Source organism: Thermobia domestica, chromosome 3, assembly GCF_964235325.1.
Source record: "Thermobia domestica chromosome 3, izTheDome1.hap1.1, whole genome shotgun sequence".
NCBI lineage: Eukaryota > Metazoa > Arthropoda > Insecta > Zygentoma > Lepismatidae > Thermobia > Thermobia domestica.
This window is the reverse complement of record NC_137456.1, coordinates 330,319,522-330,337,619: the sequence shown is the minus strand read 5'-3', so window position 1 is coordinate 330,337,619 and position 18,098 is coordinate 330,319,522. Positions and strand designations below refer to the sequence as shown.

The 18,098-nt window shown below is 33.1% G+C and overlaps 1 protein-coding gene across 2 annotated transcripts; it reads right to left on the bottom strand.

Moving 5' to 3' along the window:
• Nucleotides 1–1,324: 1,324 nt before the first annotated feature.
• Nucleotides 1,325–17,999, bottom strand: LOC145681211 (uncharacterized). 2 transcript variants are annotated; one of them, XM_081752743.1, is made up of 3 exons: nt 17,805–17,999; nt 13,707–14,256; nt 1,325–2,160 (listed from the first exon to the last, which is right to left on the bottom strand). In XM_081752743.1, exons 2-3 carry the CDS (start codon nt 14,141–14,143, stop codon nt 2,079–2,081), a joined length of 519 nt encoding a protein of 172 aa, XP_081608869.1. In that variant the 5' UTR covers nt 14,144–14,256; nt 17,805–17,999; the 3' UTR covers nt 1,325–2,078. The 2 variants fall into 2 exon arrangements, with proteins under 2 accessions (XP_081608869.1, XP_081608868.1); XM_081752742.1 differs by lacking the exon at nt 17,805–17,999 and adding an exon at nt 17,557–17,691.
• Nucleotides 18,000–18,098: the final 99 nt, after the last annotated feature.

The window sequence follows — 18,098 nt, the reverse complement described above, 5'->3', positions numbered from 1 at the left end:
ACAATTAGCTCTGTCATTCAACTTATGCTCATTAGTTGATATATAAAATCATTTTCTCTATTAAAGAGAATCAGTCAATCGTAAATTTAACAAACAGAAATTTACTGCCCAAAATAATTGATAACATAAATAATGCAACTTCTATGTACAAAACGTCATGCTCTGATTGAATAATCAATTTCATGATTCCTTTGTTCCATTTTTTGCTAATTTTATAAATGTTCAATATGGGACATTATTTTCTCTCACGCAAAAATTTCGGTCTCGTCACAATCACGTACTTAACGAGAAACGAAAGAGCTGAAACTATTCAAAACAGTCCGCATCTGTCAAAATGAAAATCTACCTGAAATGGAGACAACGTCACATAATTAGCTCTGCCATTCAAGTTTAAATGCTTTGAAGCGTCTCGATGTACACTTTAATAATCACGGATTCTACGGAAATATCTCGAAAATCGTTAAACACAATTGAACAAAACAAAAACTCAAATAGGAAATGCAAAGAGATACTTCGGACGGTGTTGTCCCGATGCCTATCAGGGCAGCCCTTTACGAAGGCCAAGGGCCCAATTTTAAAATTTTAAATTGAAACCTCATTTGATAATCTTCAAACACTACATGGACTTGTGACAAAATATTTTTCATATCGGTCACCGTATTCAAAATGGCAACCTAGACATGATTCTTTTGTGAAACAAAACGTTATAGTCATAAAATTTGTTATAGTCATAAAATATACTGTAAAATTGAATTTCTGAAGATGTCAGAAACGTACTGCGTTTTAACTATCAAAATAAAGAAATAATCGAGCGGTATGATTCCTTGGGGTCTGTGAGACCCCACGACATAAAACTGGGGCTAACCATAGAAGGGAAAATTACAAATGAGAAAAATGTGCCGAAGGACAGATCATACTATCGTTAGCCTTCCCGAAACAAATGTGTATAAATTTAATTACATAAAACGACGTAGAATTCCAAACACGAATGAAACTGTACCACGCAATCCTTAATTCAAAAGAAGAGAAATGTAATAAAAACATTTATAAATATATGGTTGCAGGGAAAACTATCATACTGCTTAACATAAGTACGACATGGAAATATTTGTTTTCATGTCTTGTTGCAGAACCCAATGCATGTGGAAAAACTTCCTTCGTAACAAAACTACTTTCTAATTTATCACGCATGGTTAATGCAACATTTCGTAATACTTATTGGTACTATGAAGAGTTGAAAATACATAGAGATTTCAATGAAATTACAGTTCATTGAAGGATTACCTCAAACAAAAGACTTTTTACCTGAAATTGGATCTCATGTTATTACTACTGACGAAGATATGTATGAAGTGAACAGTTATATAGTTGATTTCTTTACAAAAGGTTTCCATCATAGCAATCTTAGTGTAATATTTACTACTCAAACATATTTCATCAAAGAAAAGGAAGTAGTTGTAAGATTTTGAATAGTTTTTATCATGTATTATTTAAAACTCCAAAGGATAAATCACAAATTATACATATGAGCTATCAGGTAATTCCTGAAAATCCAAAATAACCAATGAGAATTTAAAATATCTTCAAGAAAGTTTGAACGACACAACAACGTTACCATACGGTTATTCATTAATTTAAAACAGGATACACCAGATGAAAATAGTTTCTAAATATATTTCCTAACGATATTTATCATTATGTTCCGAATAGATAAGCTGTGTTTATAATATTAATTTTAAAATGTTTCTTCATTCTATAAATATGTCTAAAGTAAACCACGGGGATGATCTTCGTACGCTGAGCAAAGCAAATCCTGAATTATTTAAATCTATAGTGACAAATGTACTTTTCAGTGATTCGTAGTATTTGCGAATCTTGTGTTAATGCATTGAAAAGTAACCTATATCTTATAAAGATACAGAAATCAAGGTTAATGTGATACAAGACGACACTTCAATATCTTGTGAACAATGGAAACTCCAACCTGAAGAAAGAGCATTTGTTACTGCAACAAGCGGATTCTTACCAGCATTATTAACTTATATTTTAAGTGGTCCGTTTTCAAGTTTACTACTTGGCTAGTAAAATGGAGCACTCAAACAAAATGACTTTAGCTTCATCTCAATTTCTAATCGTAAACAATCAACATCAGCAGCAGCCCTGGAAAAGTGTGAATTTACTTAGGATCAAGAAATGCAAAACATTTTACATTTATCCTCTAACAGAATTTAGAACAGACCTTCATATCCTGCTTTGTTTTAAACTGCTAAACCGTTGTGGACAGCTACAAAGAAGAAAATTTAAATACGCTGTATAAGAGAGTGCTCACTGAAACAATCAACATATACATTACACAAACCAGTACGTCGTCGTTTAAAAAGAGATTTCTCTGTGGTGAACAATATTGACGATGAGTAGGAATAATGATCGTCAGTATCTTCATACATTTAATGTTAAATATCGTTATATTCTTACACTGTTAGATGTGTTGGAATAATATAAATGCTGTCTCAGAATAAAATCTGAAAAAAATAAATGTCTTAAAAACATGTTTTCATGTAAATTGTTTTCAAAGACTTTTATGAAAAATGTTTTCGAAACCAGTTACATTCCAAACAGATAAAGGAAGTGAGTTTACAAAAAGAGCAATAAAGAAATATTTTAAAGAAACAAAATAAAAAATATTACAAACAAAAGACCTGATTTAAAGGCTAGAATTGCAGAACGTTTTAACAGAACTGTAAAAGAAAAAATGGGGAAGAATTTCACAAAGAGTATCAAACGTATGATTATGTAAATGTATTGCCTCTTCTTGAGAAATCATAGAATGAAAGGTATCATTCAAGTATTAAGATGTTATTTACAAATGTTTCTCAAAATAACCTATTGCAAATGTGGCATAATCAATATGGTAGTAAAATGAAGAAGAAAACTAGGGATTTTTTAAAACATTTCAAATTGGTGATACAGTACGAATTAGTAGAAGTAGATATAGTTGATAACGGATACATGCAAAACTGGACGTGGAAAAAATTTAAAATGAACGAAATAATACCAAGAGAACCACCTGTTTATCAAATAGAAGATTTAAACAAAGAACCGCTGGATTGGCGATTTTTAGAAAGGAATTACAGCTGTAACACTATCAAAAACTTTTTACATAAATAATATCATACGCACACTAACCGTAAGAATAGGTAACAGATTAGAATATCTTATTCATTGGAAAGTATATCCTTGTTCTTTCGACTCCTGGATACCTGCATCATCCCTGAAGATCAAGAAATACAATGGAACCAGATGGAGCTTTTGCAGTTACGCTTCCCAGTAATAGTGCTATGGAATATTTTCCTCATAACATCATACACTACTAAACTTCATCAAAGAATGGAATTCCGTGAAAAATGGAAAGTGGCTATTTTTGAGTTTCATTATTCTCATTCAAGTTTAAATATTAGTGAACAAAATAATAAAATTTTTACAATCATCCAAAAATTGATGAACGGAAGTTTGTACATATTCCTGTTCGTTATTATATTGATATTTCATATTTGATAAAGCAAATTAATTCGCACAACAGATTCACAATTTACATACATCCTACATTAATGAAAGAAATGGCGATTATATAAGACGTGCTCGTAAAAACACAGATGTGGACATTGTATTATTAGCAAGTGCTAGTGCGGTTTTGGAATTAGATCCAGAAGCAGATCTAAGGAACAGGCAACAAGACAAAACTGTTCCAAATTTACATTTAGGACTTCCATATACAATGTATGTATATTGTGATATAGTTCAATCTATATCTTTGGAGATCAGTAGCACCATTATTATAAACCTTCGAAACATTTGAGTTTTACGTCCCACAGTTATGCCCGTTCGGCTAAGGAAATGATCACGATTATTATGTATCATAAATATAACTACTGTGGATCATACATTTGGAGCTAGTGCTATACAAATTTTAAACCTCCACATTATGTATTTATTAACAACATGCATTTTGAACACATAAAAATAGATATAAGAGATTGTACAGGCTCTCCACTCGCATTTAGTTTCGGAAATATATGCGGTAAACTACATTTTTGACCAGTGCGAAAACATCAAAAACTATCAACAATCCATATTTACATATTATAAAAACAATCTCTTTCTGCAACTGGAAAGGTTTATGCTGGATCACATTATCATTATGGACATGCTATTGAAAGTTTCCTTGGAGGATTATTTCGCTCTGTCATGTCATTAGTAAAACAAGGCGTAAAACAATAACAAAGGAATTTCAACATCTGGCGCAAACGATATTAATGACTCATCATTGATAAACAACCTATTAACGAATCCTTTCATCAGTGAATGGGTGAAGTGAATTCCAGCTTGCATAAAGCTAAAAATACACTGCAATGTATGTCGGCATCTGGATATCACTGAAGGAAAAGAATTGCACATCATTCTGTCTTTAACCCTTCATCATTACACATCATAGAAGGAGGAAGAAATGCACAAAACAAAAAAAAAAAAAAAACGTACACAGAAAGCAAAGAAAAATAGATTTTATAAGAAGAAGAAACTATCAGACATCTTCGATTAAATCATCATCCTGGCCTCTCACATCTCACAACGCAAACCAGTATACTAGATAATCATATTGTTACAAATAAACCAATCAGTTCACTAACTGATAACCCAAGTATAGAATTTGTCATACCAGGAACAAGAGATGAATACATAGATATTCCACACACACTCTTTACATTGAAGCTCAAATCGTTAAGCTACATGGATAATTTCGAGAAAATGGTATGGGTGTGACTTCTATTAGTGTACTTTAAATTTTATGTTCTGTGAAATAGATGTGTATTTAATTAAAAAAAATATTTCATTTCTGTGATAATCATTTATATCGATCATCCCTAAGAAAAGAGTTAAATTATGATGATTGTGCTAAAACACTCATCTTCAACGTGCATTATGGTTTCAAGATACTACTGGACATATAAATGCAAAAACTAGTGTTAGTAAGGTATTTCAACAGCGTTATGAATTAACAAAAACAGTGCAAAATTCGACATGCTGGGACATCTTCAATGTGATACTTTTAATCAGGATAAATTTTTAATCCAAGGAGAACTACGCATCAAATTAATTCCTGTTAAGCCAAATTTTTGTCTCATCGCTAATTATTCCTCTGTTGAGGCTAAAGTAAATATTTTAGTCCATGCTTCACATATTTCAAAGGTTGCTGTTAGTCCTACAATAAAACTAACACAAAACAAGTTTCGATAATCAACATCAGAGAAATGTCCTTTCACAAGAAGTCAAATGAATTCATTCGTCATTCCAAATGGTCTTCAATCAAAAGCAATAGAAAATTTATTCATGCAGGTATTACCAACTCGAGCGATTTTGGCGTTTACTGAAAATAATGCCTTTACAGGAACGATAGCTTCAAATCCGTCTACCCCAAAATATTTTGTCATTAATTTCTTATCATTACATACTGATGGAAAACCTTTACAACTAAATTTTGAAGAAAGGCTATATATTTCTTCATATCAAACCTTATTTTGTGGATCAGGTATTTACTTTTTAATCTATGGTAACAACATTTTTCGCCTTGACCTTGCTCAAGGATACACTATCTTTGTTTTCGACATTATGCAAGATGAAGAAGCCACGGCTGTACAGCATTGGAACTTTATTAGACACGGATGTGTTCGTTCGTTTCGAAGTTAACTTAAGAACCCTCTACCAGAATGTGTCCCATGCAGCACATATACATAATTCCAATCCCTCTTAGAAGTGGATCACCAGAGGAACATCATCATATATTTTCAAAAGTACGTTATTATTCTTATTCTTATTATTATTATTATTATTATTATTATTAATACCACCTCATATATATATATATATATATATATATATATATATATATATATATATATATATATATATATATATATACGTATGTATTTTTATATATGATGTCACCCACAATAGAATAGGAAAGACATGCAGAATACTTCGCTATATTTCGACTTCTTCCCTCTGTAATTCAACACATTCAATTTCTTCGTAGAATTTCTCTTTATTATAAATTCACCAATAATAAAATTCAAAGTGTCAAATCGTCCCTATGTGGACATTATTAATACTTTTTTCTGTTTCAAGGCTAAAGGAAATTTCTCAAATGATTTTCATCATACATTCTCATCAAAACCATAAATAAATAATCTCCAATTTTTCTGTCTATTACTATGGGTATTCATTTATTATTGTATTATCATTTCATCATTTCTTCCTAATTATAGATAAATTTTTAATTTTCATTCAAATTTTTATTATCTTATAAATAATACTCATAGTACACAAGGAAAATATTACAAGATTTTCTTTTTATAAAACGTAAAATATTACTGAAGTAATAAAAATTTATATCAAATTTAAGTGCATTAAACGAACACAAAGGACAAATTTATTTGTAAATGAAGCATTTCAGTTTCGCTATATCTTTATTATTAAATGCACTAAATTTATGACTACACTGCTCAGTATAAATGAAAAAATAATTTCCCTCTCTCTTAACAGAATTTCATACAATGCAAACGTTGTGTATCAGTTTCCCCCACCATGGCTGTGTTTGTGCACTGTCAAATAATTCACTCGTTATTCAGTCTATGATTTTTTGTTTGTCAAATCATTTCGTTTCAAATTTTAACCAACCGATATGAATCACTGATTCAAATGTGACACTATCCAATCCAACACAAATTAATTTATTTTCTATTGAATAAAGACCTTATTTAAGTACCACTGAAGAGTACCATTTAGTAAGTACTCGTTCTTAGTATGCATAGTTGGTAGACAAGTACTCATAGACCTTTCAATCCAGTAGCTGATACACACAGACTACTGTCACTATGCATACGGATATTCGTGCACATACAAACGGCTAGAAAGAAGAGGTGGAAAAATAATGCTTGGTCTTGTTCGAACACGTCGCATATATTTACGAACATGATACAATCTCAGTAAATTCAAGATCGTGCATGGTACATCCAGATAAATTAATCTTCATTCCTTTATATTTGGTCTAGGAATTAATTCGTGCGGTTGGTACGCACACATTGAAGCTGTAGTAAGACTCAAAATACCTTAAGAAAAATATTGTCCATCGCTAGCCACCACTTCCGCCCATCTGTCAGGCAATGTACGGATTCCGTGGCGAAAGAAGTCCTCATCCTTGGAAGCGATCCAGTCAAAGACCCATGTTTCGGTATCTTCTGAAAAAGTAAACCGCTGTCCAATCAAATCGTTGTTCATGCAATCGAACAAGTAGTAGTCCGAAGGAGCAGCGTCTGGTGAATACGGCGGGTGGGGTAAAACTTCCCATCCGACATTTTCTAAATAGTTTTTGACCGGTTTTGCGACATGTAGGCGAGCGTTATCATGTTGAACAATAAGTTTATCATGTCTGTTCTCCCATTCTGGTCGTGTTCTTGCCAGAGCTTGCTTCAAACGCATTAATTGTCGTCGATAACGTTCTCCATTCATAGTTTCACCCGGTTGCAGCAGCTCATAGTACACCACACCTTTCATATCCCACCATATGCACAGCATAACCTTTGCACAGTGAATATCTCGTTTTGGTTGTGATGGACCTGGTTCACCTGGTTCCACCCAGGCCTTTTTTCGTTTAGGGTTCTCGTAATGGATCCACTTCAAATAACCCGTAATAATTCGATGCAGAAACCCCTTTCTGCTCTGTCGTTGAAGCAGCAATTCGCAAATGGTTTTTCGCGTTTCAACGTCTCTGTCTTTCAAGCGTTTGGAGACTGTTGTTTGATCAACGCCTAATGCTGCTGCAAGTTGTTCCTGCGTTTGACACGAATTCTGCTCGAGCAATGCTGTCAATTCTTCGTCTTGAAATTTTTTTGGCTGTCCAGCTCGCTCTTGGTCTGCCAAGCCGAAATCACCACTTCTAAACCGTGCAAACAACTTCTGACACGTTCGCTCAGCTAGAGCATGGTCACCATACACTTCCACCAAAGTACGATGACTTTCAGTCGCACTTTTGTGCATGTTAAAGTACCGCAGCAGGACACCCCGCAAAAACACTTTATCAGGCACAAATTGCGCCATGTTCACTTAACTACAAACTGGTGTTGTTGACGCTTTAATCCACTGCCCTATACTACGAACGATACGCGATGACAGGGGTTTGCAACACATGTGTGGATACACGGAAGTGTGGGACGCTCCGTTCGTTGCGCCATCTCTTGTCCACCCGCACGAATTAATTCCTAGACCAAATATGTTAAACATATCTTTCCACTTTTCAAATACGATAATAATGCACCATTATCTTCTTCTAATTTTCCAGTACAGCGTCATGGTAAAATTACTGTTTTGTCCTCCTTGAAATGTGACACATGCCTTCCTTCCATTACTCGCTGTAATTACCTCAAAGTTTACAATACAAATTGGTACGCAAATCTCTAAATCACGCATCATTTTAAAGGGATCCAATGATTGCGTAGTAAGCTTACTTAATATATTCATTGACGATATCATCTTTAATTCGATTTTTCTTCTTTCACAACAGCTGCTAACGGAATGATATACACATACACATACGTGTACGTTCTGCATTCCGTTAACATCATCGTACTCACAATCACTACTTTTCGTCACGTGATCTTACTACATCAGGCATACGACCTCACGCACACACACACACACCTCACGTGTCTCAATACTTCCTTCAAAAAATAGTCATGAAATGCTATATCCCCGTAGCAACAAATCAATTTCACGTGGAAATTCAAGGCCAAATTCTACGGAGTCTGAGTATCATGAATTCTTCAACATACTGATCATACGCTCTGACATATACAGGTAGCAACCAAGGCCAAATTCGACCCAGTTTGGCATAAGATCCAATTCCTGTGGGAAGCTCCAGACTCTGACAGTGAGCGGAGTCTATTACTGTGTTAAATAAAGCCATCCATCGCACGCCTACGGCCACATACACACCAAGGAACAGCTACAATTCACACAAGAATTTTCCCACGACGGGACGAAGTCAACTATTTCTACCGCAGTGCCCAACCACTGAAGACATCAAGCCGTTCTTCTTCGTCTGGTAAGTGGATGCTGGTGGAAATGTCAGCACTGGTTTCCGACTATAATGCAAAAATGTGTGAAGCGGACAAACTGGACCAAACCTGAAGCTCTATCACTCTTCCAGTCGTGAAATGAAGTGGTATTTCCCGTTCATAGTCTGGATGCTAAAGGTTGTTACCGCAAACTGTTGTATACTTGAAAGGAAGGCTGGATAAACTATTGACCCTACGCATAAGCATTTGCAAGATACTTCTGAGGAAATTTTGGAATTTAAACCTGGGCCTGAAGTTGATGCTACTTCAAAATCTTCAGATACCACTGTCAGGTACTACAACATAGGTCATACAGTAACGGTTTTAATTTTAAGCAGGATCTGAGGTTCTTTTCAAAAACGAAACAATGTTAAATGCAAACTATTCCTGCATGACAAATGTTTCGATGCGTTTCATACTCAGGCATAAGTACGCATCATAGGTGCGCTAGTGTAGTTACAAAATGGTGTACAATCTATTTTCACGTATATATAAATCATATAGTTATTATCAAAATGTTTCTTATCAGAAATTAGAGAACAATGCTCCATAAACTGTTAAAATATTGCAAATCTATGGAAATAACACGTCTCTGACGAAAATGTAAAAATTAAAATTAACAAATTTTAATTAATGTAAACATTTAATTCCAGTTGATACTAACTAACAAATTTATTCAGAAGGACAACGTATTGAAAACTTTACCTCATGTTCTCAATGGGTCGAAAACGACCCCTGTGACTAAGAACGATATTTCCGATGTATCATTTTCGACCCACCCTCCGAAAAGTGTACACGTAAGACGCAGATCATTTATTTCAAGAATTTTGTGATTATTTTTCATCACAGAGTACTCCATACAAATATCAAAAAAATTCGCCACAAAAAATAATTCGGAAAAATGTGGGTTAATAAGACAAAAATAGAAAGAGTCTGATATTAGAAAAGAAGTCAAAGATATTCTAAAATAATTCGTCCGTAGTTACCTTTCTTTTAACTGAAAAAAGCATTTCCAAAAGTGCTACTTAAAACTTTAAATAAAATAACGGAAAAATGGTGCATGATGATATTTGAGAGTGTTTTTTTTTCGGAAAATGGCACTAGCAAACAAAAATATGAGGAATCTACTCCGTTAAAAATCAACAAATCTATCTTCTTTGGAATTTGGTGTACACTTAGCACAAAATAAACCGCAGTATAATTGGTATCTATGCATTTTTAAAATATATTTTTTTATGTATACCGGAAATTCTGAACTAGTATGTATATTTTTAGACACAAATGGAAAATTCATCGAAAACCAAACACAAATAATGAAATTATTAGAAGAAAAATCTTAATTAGGAAATTATTCGATAATTATAGACATAGGTGCTTATGATAATAAACTAACTTCACTAGTTTATTAATACAGTTGTTAAAACGAATTGAAAGGAAAATCAATATAGAGATTGTTTTTTTTACCAGATACGTATACTAGTTATTGTGTACAGCTACGACTACCGTAACTAGTTACCACTCCTATTACGTAAATAGAAATTGCCCTCCTTATTCAAGATGTGTTTGTGGTATTACAATTTCTAGCAATCTTTTCACACACTTTTTTGGTAGGATTCTTATCCACCGTAAACTAATAAGTCGTATTACACTAAAACCTACCTGACTTTATTTCTCTGTGGGTAGTATGAGTCTTGAATTTTTGTCTGATGTCGGAAAAGAAATACGAGAATTGGACAAAAATCTAGAGAATACCAGATGAAGTGAAACAAATGCTGGAAGTGTGTGAATGTTTTTTCCGGAAAGATATTTACACGAAATTAAGACTGTAGTAGTGCAAGGAAGCACGATTTGGCGTGGGAGGAAACTTTAGTTCAAGGTTAAAAACAAACCGAAGGGAAAAAGTAAACAAGTCATTGATTTCAAACATTCGTACGTTTCTGAAAAATAAATTTTCGTCAAAATAGTGAGAAGTCGGTGCATCTCTTACTGCCAATTATGGTACTACTCAGATGCTACCAATTATCTTGTATTACCTGTTACTCTATAGACCAACAATTTACGCATACAATTCCACATTTCAGACATATAACTTACAATTTTTTTTTATGGGGACAAAGATCACCACGTATTTGCATCCTGTCCCATTAATAACACATTTTTTTTAACATTCGTTTCTCCGCTTACTGCTGAATAAGAAAGAATATTTATACTTATTACGTGAGAAGTTTCGTCCTAGCTCCGGGTCGGAAAGTATGATAATAAAAAAGTAAAATGTTTTTCTGGTGGCATGTCAAAACCTTGGTTTCGTAACAGTCGTGTACAGTAAGTACACGGTAACGAGTCGAAACCAGTATCATCACAAATATCGATGTAATACCACTACTAGAACTTTTAATAATAATAATAATAATAATAATAATAATAATAATAATAATAATAATAATAATATAGAGGAGTTGACTAAAACCATGTGGCATTGGTCTAAAAAAATGAAATGAATGAAAAAGAAGCTAAACTAATGGATTAGAATGCATATACCCATGCAGTGCTATTTGCAAAGCCTTTTATTGTTAGAATTAATATTGAAGAAATTAAACATCTGAAAACCCATAATTCTTTACTAATAAAGAGTAGAATTGACATTCTCCTAAATAGACATTACAGACCAAGGATACAGTACAAGTTACCCCATTTCTGCGTAATGTGCAAACTTTTATCTATAATTGCACAGAAAGTAAAACTTTTTATACTTAACAATTTCTGCTGTGAATGAAATAACTAATTGAGTGTTGAAAACATATTCTTAATTACGCACAATTAGGCACCGTCTTTCGTGAAATTCCAATTGGACTTAACACATCTTCCGAAGAAATTGTCTTTTTCATACCGCCATAAGGGAATGATGGACAGTGAGGAGCAGAAAGGAGTATGCAACGAATCGATGATTTTAAAATATAGAAGAAGATATTGGGACTAGCTAAGTGAGGAAGCTGATGATCAACAAACGTGGAAGAAACATTCCAGGTCCATATCTAACATAAAAATGAAGTAACACCTCACTAGCCCCACGACCAGTCAAAAGGCAAACTACTTAATAACTAACAGTATACGTTCCCGCGAGAAGTTTACTATCTCCTTTTAGCAGTAATTATTCATCACAGCTGGAACGTACAAGGTTAGTATGTGTTCAATGTAGAGGTTTTGCACGTTTAATTAGTTATTGGTAAATCCACCGAAATGCCATCAATAAAATAACAATAACCAAACACTCGAGATTTGCAAAAAAATACCCAATAAAAGGAGTTCGATGTTTGTACCTGAAATATCGATGAAAAATTTAAAAATAAGTATTACTATCACGCCTGGAACGTGTAAGATTAGTATCGTGTAAGTATTGACTACTTTAATATTTTATTACCAGTGAAACAAAAAAAAAAAACTGAAAATTATTAAATATATTGTTAAACAATAAACCAAATTCGTAAGTTTGGTTCAAAATAAATTAGGAAACGAATATTCAAACGAATTACTGTGAAAATAAAAAAAAATTAGTCAACTAATTTATTAAATTGATTTTGTGCACAATTTATCTAAAAATCCATCTAGCACTTATTCTACACTTTTAAGTCAATACGTAAATTTAAATAGCATAAATAGCTCTGAATTATTTAAGTGATGTATATATTCGAGACGGCATGGTTCAATAGAAACATCATCCGTGTCACATTCACTACTTTCCAGCACGATCTACCAAGCTCGTATCTACTTCAACCCTCCGTGTATTACTATGATTTAACACTCTTTGCAACCACTGTAATCCACCGTCTCTTTCTCTCATAGACGCCTAAGCAACATTTGCTGAGAAAGAACATACATAACTTAACATTTCTTCTGTGTGTTATTTAAATACACGCAACATGATTGAATTCAATTTGACGTGGTGAAAGGTAGAGAACACAGAGAACACTGACATTTTGTTTTAATTGAAGTGTGAATCCCTATGGTAAATCACCCAAACGTTTCCTTCATTCACAGTAACAGTAGAACAACAAATGTTCCTTAAACTAGAACTCAAACCAGCACACGAAGATAGTTTGAGTTAATCAACTGCTTATTGCCAATCATTCAAAAAATTAATACCTTATTATATAATAAACAGACCACAGCACATATAATTATAAAAAAAAGTGTTTGCCTGCCAACTCATTAAACGATTATAAAGCATCGTTTGCAATGCTTTTTACTAAACTATGATGTGACAAGTTATTATTAAAAAATGAAGGAAGAATACCTAAAGTTAGAACTTGATGACATTTCGTTATGGATTAAGTATTGCTCACTTGAACTTATAAGCTAAACATTAGGATGTGTTTGTTTCTTTTTCTTTTTTTTATTTATTTATTTAAATGTTTGCGCTTCCATTTACTCAGTTAAAACGAAACGAAAAGAATAGTTAACTAAAAAAATAATTAAGTATTGCAAGTAAAAAAAAAATAATTATACAAAATGTAAATTATTAAATAAAACATTTAAACGTACCTGACAGCCTGAGCATTGCTACCTGCATCTTGCATATCATTTTCTTGAACGTCCCCTTCGTGACCATTCTTATATCCAATATTGGAAGATATCTGATTGCTTGACTCTTCTGTGCTGTTTCTTAAATCGGAGGAATTTGGCTTGATGTTACTGTGAAAACTACTGGAATTTGCACGTACTTCAACTGTTGACAAACGCCTGATCAAACATATTGCTTTAGAAGTTAGTTTCCAATCTGATATTGTTTTATCCTCATTACATTTTGGAGCGAAATTCTCTCCCTCCGTTCTATTTTCTCGTTCCTTACATTCCAAGCGTATTGCAAGAGGATCTTTATGATCGTCAGAGCTACTAGTACAAAGTTCATAATTACATTCTTGAAATAACATGCTTTCTGTTTTCACTTCAACTTTAATAGAAACGTATTTTGTTTCCATTTCAATTTCATTACAATGTTGAAATAATGAGAAGCTGTTTCGTTAATACAAAAAATTGTTCAAGTTTGAGATTTGAAATCTTCAGCATTCAATGTACAAGGAAAAAAACAAATCTGAAAGAAATAAGAAAAATATTCGTTTTATTTAAATTTATCACCAAGCTGGGGAAACACAAAGGTAAATGCCAGTTCAGGTGAAATTGAGTTAGTGGGTGGTATGGTTTGGTTTCAGACTAAGGATATAAAAGATACAGGAACAGGTATTTTAAATTTTTTAAAATTTTGCTACTAATAAGAAAATAACGATATATCTAAATACCAAAATGACACAACTATAACGAACTACTGAAAAACTTATTAATATCCAATTTTTTCTTTTGTTTCTCTCTTGATAAATCGAAAACTAACCTGTTTTCCTGATGACAAACTATATTTAACAAACCTATCTATATTTAATAAATAGTTTATGTTATAGATATAAATAATCTTTCTTGTTATACTTAAATACATTTTATTTAAGTACGATTTTTGCCTTCTTTCTCACTTTTCTTAAAGTAACGAATTCTCTACGTACGATCAGTATTGCCTGAAGACAGGAAACTGCGCTACGTACCTTGCTTTTATTTCTTAAATAAAATATGAAAAGCAATGCTATACAAATTTTTACTTAGAAATGGTTTGCATTTTCAAGACGTATTATAATATCTTAAAGACAGATCTAATTGTTGTCTCCAGCCTCTCATTCTTAATCAAATACATGTAGCTCTAGCAACTTCTATTTAAATTTATTTTGCGTCGTTATTGCGTGCTCTAATTTCCTTTAATACTTTGGTATTTTTGATTTCGAAAATTTAATTCTAATTGGATTTTTTTTTTATACAGCAACTTATGGTATTTATCTGATAATTAAGCATATTGGAGATTAGTGTAAATTTTAGTAGCAATGTTATGCGAAACATCGACCTACTGGCTACTGTTGGATCCTAACAGCAAATATTCTTACCAGAAATTAAACGATCTTTCGCGAAGAAGGCGTACAGGCTTATCTAAAGAGCATCTAGAGACCTATTAAACAGAGATGTAATGGAGCATATAACAATCTTATTATCGTCTAGCGTACAACTACCTTAAATTAACAAAAGAAGAGAGTACTAAGTGCAGAGTTATACGGTATATTTTATTGAAATGAAGCATTTCGTAAAACGATATATTATTTATGTTTTCGATGTAAATCAGTTTTTGGATATTAAAACATCAAAATCAACATCACAAGATCTTGACATCGAAGAGTCTCACTGGCATATATGCTAACTACAATTCCCAATTCTTTTGAAAATTAAAGTGAGATATTAAGGTGAGAGAGCTGTATTATAAGAGATGAGTTTAACCAAATTTTTCAACAATTTTATTTTACTAAAATAAATGCCTGCTCACATTAAAAGGGATTCTTACGATTTAAGCAAACATCTCTCTTATTTGGATAGAAAAAGCATTTTTTTCTAACATACAAACAACTGTATAGTATTTTCCCCATGTTTTATAAATACTGGTTTGAGTCATGTGCGCCTTTTGGTACTTTATGTAATAGTATTCAGAGAATATTCTTCTAAACCGAAAAAGAAGATACTTCTTCTACGATAGTGAATGCCTCTTCCTGGAACAACGAAATCGCCCCGAAGGATTTTTCCAATAGGAATCAACTAGTATTACCAGAGTTTCAGCAGTATTTCTTACACTGTCAGGGTCTTCTGATCTCATAACTGCTACAGTTCATTACTCGAATGATATTAACACGCTAAGTGGAGTTGACTTTGAGTTTAACGCCCCTTTCAGGATGGAAGCCTTATGAGACGTGTACCCACTGATTAACGTGGAATCCAAGCCACATGTACTCAAGTCAGGAATTAAACCCGGGTCGTCCACGCTAAAGGCGCGTACGCTAACCGATTAGCCACGGAGCAGTTTATATTAACACTGAGTGTTAAACACGTATATATAACAGGAGACGGAACATACGGAGATGGCGACGTGCTCCAAATCAAAACGTATTTTATGTTTTCTTTAATACTTGCACGAAGTTAGCAATCTTGTATTATACTCAAGATTTTCGATACCGTAATTTAGTTACTACTATTCATTTCATAAAGATACGCTCTTCATTTCGTGGTGCTGACCTGATGATCATTCGAAATTTATATGGCATTGTCGCACCTCGTTAGTTATTGTTGAAATGTCATTTCAATAATTAAGATATGAAACTTTTCTTTGTACTGAGCACTGAGAAAAATAGGAATTATTGAAAGAGTGGTTATTTTATTGTACTCTTTTGGTTGGTTAATGTTCATACGACTATATATCGGAAAAGAAATCGTAAAATAATTTCCCGTGCGCGATATGTAGGTCCATTTATTTATTTGTTTTAGAGTTTACCAGCTGGAGCGAGCACTGTAAAGTTAACCCGGAGGATTCTTATATTAAAACAAAATTGTAGGCATGTTAACGGCGCCTATGACAAGGTGTCACACACATTCAACTCTTTCTCATCTTCGCCACACCTTTATCTCCATAATACCACGTTGAAGTTCAGACACAATGTTGACAATAGGAGTTCTCGCTTAAGTGTAGAGTTGCCCCTCCAGTTTCCAATCTACAAAAAAGCAGTAAACACATTAAAATATGCAGTTTTACTATACAGATCCAGTGTATAAGCAGTAGTAGTAGTTGTAAAAGTAGAAACGGGTTCGTTGCTTTCTGTTGTAGACATAAAATGGTCATGCCGCTGAATCATCGAACCTTCAGCGTCTTAAATATAGTACTCCCTTCCACATCTTTTCTAGTATTAAGCAAAACTTTATTGCCAAACTTACACACACAAGCATCAGATAAGAACTCGAAATCATTTCTTACCTCATGTCTCCTGTAAATTTTCCTAATTTTTATAAAAAACGGAAGGGCAACATAACCCGGATTTTCATATAGTATGTATGATAATATACACAGAGTATAACTAGTACAAGGGTCCAGAAGCACGAAAAAAACAAAAATTACAGGAGAAATGAGTAATGCAAGCACTTACACATAACATAATGCATCCAAATCTGACCTAACCTAACATGAACTAATTTAAGCTAACCTGAACTAACCTAAACTAACGTAATATTAGTAGAAATAAGCGAAATTCTACCATTTTTTGGAAAATTATTCGGGACTCCTACACTAATATAACAAACTCAACTAACCTAACGTAACCTAAACTAGCCTAACCTAACTTAAACTAACCAACTCTACCCCAAACTAACCGAATGTGAACAGAAATTACTGAAATAGTAACAGTTTTTAAAGAAAAGAGCTGGACCCCTTCTGCTAAACATAGGCTATATAAACTGTAACACAAAAGATTTTAACTCCCCATACCAGAGAACGACATTCAGTTTCAGCATAGACAAATTCTGTGGATTTTAAGACCATGCAGAGCATGAAAATATATATAAATTTAGAACGATTATAACGTGGGAGAAATTTACAACAGAGTCACTGAGAAAGACTCACACAGTCTCTCCAGATGCCTCGAGTTGAATTTCCCACATCAATTACGAAAATTCCCACATCTACCGGATTTTTCCCACAATATTTCTTTTATCAATTTTACAACTTGCAATTACCTAGTTAACATGTGTTTCTAGAAAACCCTCTTTACTAACAGGAAGAAAAGTTTACAGACTAAATATTAGCAATTAATACGTGGATGGTTTGCATTAACTAATTAAACCATTGTTCTTCGCAAATCGGATTTTAAAACTATAATGTGCTGATAAACCTAGATTTGTAACAAACAGCGGCTTCATTGGTTGATGCAAAACATTATCCATCTTATGCAGAGTTGTTTTGATGTATGATTAGCGTCAAACTAAAACACTGACTTCTGCAGGAGACTTATGTTAGTCGAACTCTTTAGT